The sequence below is a fragment of the Crocuta crocuta genome, unplaced genomic scaffold (assembly GCF_008692635.1).
Source record: "Crocuta crocuta isolate KB4526 unplaced genomic scaffold, BGI_CrCroc_1.0 scaffold1015, whole genome shotgun sequence".
Taxonomy (NCBI): Eukaryota; Metazoa; Chordata; class Mammalia; order Carnivora; family Hyaenidae; genus Crocuta; species Crocuta crocuta.
Genome location: NW_027532631.1, coordinates 384,134 through 388,566, shown reverse-complemented (window position 1 = coordinate 388,566; position 4,433 = coordinate 384,134). Strand labels below are relative to the sequence as shown.

The window sequence follows — 4,433 nt, the reverse complement described above, 5'->3', positions numbered from 1 at the left end:
TACAATGAGGACTCTCCCACCATCCTTTCCATGAACTACCAAGTTCCTGAAGGTAGTGCATTTTATTCATTTTTTTGCGTATCTTTCCGGAAGTATTCTTTAAGAAACTATACAACCATATATATCCTTTTTTTTCTGTTTTAAAAACAAAGGTGGGAGTATACTATACTTTGTGTCACATCTTGCTCATTTTTCAGTTAACAATATATCTTGAAGATCATTCTGTTTCAATACATAAAAATAAACCTCTTATTGATAGTCACTTTGCTATCGCAATATTGTAATGGATATCCCAGTTCATATGTCATTTCGCAATCCTGAATATATGCGTTGAATAAATTCCCGTAAATGAAACCACTTGGTCAGAGAATGCTTCAGGAGAAGGCAGCACACATAGCAGGTGGTTAAGCGGCAGAATAATTAAAGACTCTAATCCTGCTCTCAGTGATTACTGACATAATCACATAATCGAGTTAGGTTACCTGAGAACCAAGCTCTGCTTGTTGAAGCTTTCGCAACTGGATTATTTGGCCTGGGAGGAATCAAGGCATGCTGGAGACTTAAAAGATCACAAGAAAAATGAGGTATACTAGAGAATAAATAGAATCACATATATCCTACCCAGCTGAGCCTACATTTCCTTAAGTCAACCATCGATCCATCAATTTATTAATCCATCCATCCAACAATATACTAACTATGTATCTGTGTTAAAGAGAAGAAATAGCCAACAGACTTGTCTAATAGAATGTGATAATATAAGTCAATTATAATCAACGTAACCTCATAAGTGGAATAAATGAGTAATACATGACCCTTATAGAAATTGTGAACAATACTGAAAAGTAAAAAGAAAAAAGAAAAAATTGAAATCAACCATAATTTTTCCAATCAGAAATAGCTAACATGAACACTTTGAAGTGTTATACTTTGAAAAGTGTGTAATTTAATTTGTATATATATACACATATATGGAAGAGCGCAGGTCTGTGTGTATGTGCATATGTGTGTGTATAGACACACACGTCTTGAATGTTACTATGCACGCTGTTTTTGTGGATAAACATTAAATGATTATCTACAACAGTTATTCTCACTAGAGGAGCCTCTAAGTGAGGAAAACAAATTCTTCATAAGAGGGTTTATTCCAGTCCCAACTTCTGACTTTGAGACTCACTCAACATAATAAAAGATGTTCCCTTGGGAAGCGTATCAGCCTTGTGGAGAGTATGGAATCCAGGAAAGATTGAAAACCTCTATAAAACTGCTGCATAGGGTTCCAGCAGGTTCAAAGCCCATGATTTATTTAGTCAGTTTCATGTTGTTAAAACGAAGGACATTATTTACAGAGAAACAAAATTAATCTATATTAAGGCATTTATTAACTTACCGGTAAGGACGGAAACTGTCATTTTTCTCTTCCAAAGAAGCTAAATGCTGTTTTAGGGCTTCCAGTAAACTGTAGGGAGCCTGAAGATCAAGTTATTGTGGAAGACTTATTTTCTGATAGTTCTTAGGAAATCCATACTCTCCTACATCATAAAACTAAGACAACTATATAGCAAAGGTATTAAAGGTAAATACAGTTGACCTTTGAACAATGTAGAGGTCAGGCACACAGACCTCCATGCAGTTGAAAGTCCATGTATAACTTCTGACTCCAAAAACTTAGCCGCTGATAGCCTACTGTCGACTGGAAGCCTCACCAATGATATAAACAGTCGGTTACTGCAGATTTTGTGTGTTATTTGTATTAAATGCTCTATTCTTACAACAATACCTAACTTTCCTTAACTTTTTCAGTATTTCTGGGCCAAGAAGTTCATCTGTGAGGTTTTTCAAATTGCTGCAAATCTCCAAAAAATTTTCCAATCTATTTATTGAAAAAACTCCACATAGAATCAGACCTGCACAGTTCAAACCCATGTTCTTCAATGATCAACTGCAATTGCTACAAGTAAATTCATTATGAAAAGCAGCATCTTGATATCAAATCAGATTTGCAAACTACACTTTTATGCACATTTTTTAAAAATGACAAAAGGGCGGTTTAAAACGTCTCTCTTTTGGGGAAGACGTTGGACTTGCAATCATTCATTATTTTTGGTTCCTTTATGAGTCACCAAGTCACCAACTAAATTTAAGTAAAACATTAAGCCTATTGCAGAGGAGGGAGAAAGGGAGAGAAAGAAACAGAGAGGAAAAAAAAAGGGAGAGTCTCACTCACATTAGCACATTCAATCATGGTTTTTGGTCTCTGCTGAAATGTCACCTCCTCACCGATATAAAATAGTAGCTACCAATAGTCTCTTTACCCTCATGTTTTACTTTTCTTCACATCACTTACCTTCACTGAAACTATAGGTTTCTTTCTCCTTTTTTATGTTTTATTTATTTTTGAGAGCAAGAGGGACAGAGCATGAGTAGGGGAGGAGTAGAGAGAGAGGGAGACACAGAATCCAAAGCAGGCCCCAGGCTATGAGGTGTCAGCACAGAGCCCGACGCGGGGCTCAAACTCATGGACCAGGAGATCATGACCGGAGCCGAGGTCAGACACTTAACCGACTGAGCCCCCTGAGTGCCCCCAGGTTTCTTTCTGTATGTTTATTGTCTGCTTCCTTGCAAGAGAATATAAGAAGGTTTAGCATATAGTAAGTGCTTAATTAATACTTGCTAAATGAATGTGGCTACATCTTTTCATTCCCAATTCCCACTAAAAATGGAAAAAGTATTCTTCTTACATAAGATCTATTCCCCAGAGGAGTTTTCTATATCCCACCACTTCCTCTCCTGATCCAATTACTCACCCTAAAGCAAGTTTACTGATAAACTACTACAATACATTAGACACTAGGGATACAGCCATGAACCTGGTCCCAGGCTTCATGACCTGGGAAGCTCCAGTCTACAGGTCTGGGGGACGAGAACTATCGAAGAATCACATGAATAAATGTCAAATCAAAGTTGTGAAAAGCACTATGAGAGAAGCATACGTGATATTCAGCTAGTGTTTAAGTTGGAGAATCTGATCATGTGAGGGAGGCCAGAGAAGCAAGTCCTCCTGAAGAAAGCAACAGCTGAGTTGACACTGGAAGGATGTCCAGAAGGTACGTAGGGTAGTAGGGAAGCCCACGCACCATGCTGCTAGACCAGAGAGCAAAGGGAAACGTGGGCGAGATGAAGCAGGAGAGTAGGTGCGGGTTCAACAACGCAGGACCTTAAATTAAAGGCAATGTTGGTGACCTTGGACTTCATCTTGAGAATGGTGACCACTGGAGGACTATGGAGTGAGGGTGAAGTGGTCACGTTTGTATTTTGAAAGTTGCCAGATCAGCATTCTGGTCGCACTGTGCAAAACAAACCGCGCAGGGCAGAGTATATGGTGGCAGAGGGTTGGGAGTTGTGTGGAAGTCTGAGCCTCGACGCTGGATGATGGTGTGGTGGCAGACGCGGGGGCAGACGGCCACTGAAGCCGCAGTTGGAGGGGGTTTAATGAAGGAACTGTTTGCAGAGGTGTGGGCAGGGCTAAGGGACAATTCTGCAAAAAAGGGGGCACAACAGGTATAAAGAAGGGCAAGAAACACAGGGGTCTGAAAACAGAGGCGCCTGTGTGCCACTCAGTGTGGAGGAGCTGACAGAATGAGGCTGCCAAGCAGACACCTGCTCACAGGGACTGTCCCGGGGGGGCAAAGGCGGGGACCAGGAGAAGGCCCGCCCGGAACACCTCCCAACAACGCGTGCGCCCTGCGTGCAGAAGAATAAGAAGAATAAGAGACCCTGCCCTTGACGGAGCCCACGGGCACTTCAGCAGTGGGAAACGCAGGAAGTCTGGGGTTTAAGGAGAACCTCAAAGGTTCAAATACACGAGACGGGCAAGAAGGGGCAGTGGGACACCCCAAAATGATCAGGGGGCTGCCAGCTTCATTAGGGCAAAGTCACAGTTGCCGACGGGACAGAGTGTTTCCGGTTCACTCAGTCAGTCAGTCAGTAAATGCGTAACAAAACAATGAAGAATAAGTAAAAGAACAAAATAACCACAGTTACCGGTACGTTTGAACTTCGTTTGTTGGAAAGATTCCCTTTCATCTGACTTGTTTTCAGACAATTCACTGTGAGCTGTAAATCTGTGGAAATTCCGCTGCCCAAGGTTAGCAGGTGTAAGCAGCAGGACATCACTCAGAACTGCTGGAAACGTGCCAGGCACCAAGGTGCTTTGCGGTGAAAGGGCAGGAAGGAATCCGTGAGGCGTCTCTGTGAGGCGTGCAGTCACCCTCCGCCGCCCCCGCCCCCCAGCAGCACAGAAACCCTGGTGACGGGAGCAAAATGCCTCCAGGTCCACATTAGGGCGGGACCGCCTGCTAGGTCTTTGAGTTTGTGTCCCTGGGGCTCTGACGAGGGATGTGGCCCGGAGATGGATGTTGGAGCGAGGCTGG

At 42.5% G+C, this 4,433-nt stretch overlaps 1 protein-coding gene across 5 annotated transcripts in view; it reads right to left on the bottom strand.

Annotated features, from left to right (window-relative positions):
• LOC144245239 (phosphatidylinositol-binding clathrin assembly protein-like) overlaps window positions 1-4,433 on the bottom strand; it is a 42,433-nt gene that overhangs the window by 21,143 nt on the left and 16,857 nt on the right. For all 5 annotated transcript variants that reach the window (XR_013339213.1, XM_077780661.1, XM_077780659.1 and 2 more), the window contains exons 11-12: window positions 1,391-1,470; window positions 483-559 (exon numbers count right to left, since the gene is read on the bottom strand). Coding sequence is in view for 4 of the 5 variants with exons in the window: in XM_077780661.1 (XP_077636787.1) it covers window positions 483-559; window positions 1,391-1,470 (157 nt within the window). In the remaining variant the exon portion in view is untranslated. The remainder of the gene's footprint in view (window positions 1-482; window positions 560-1,390; window positions 1,471-4,433) is intronic.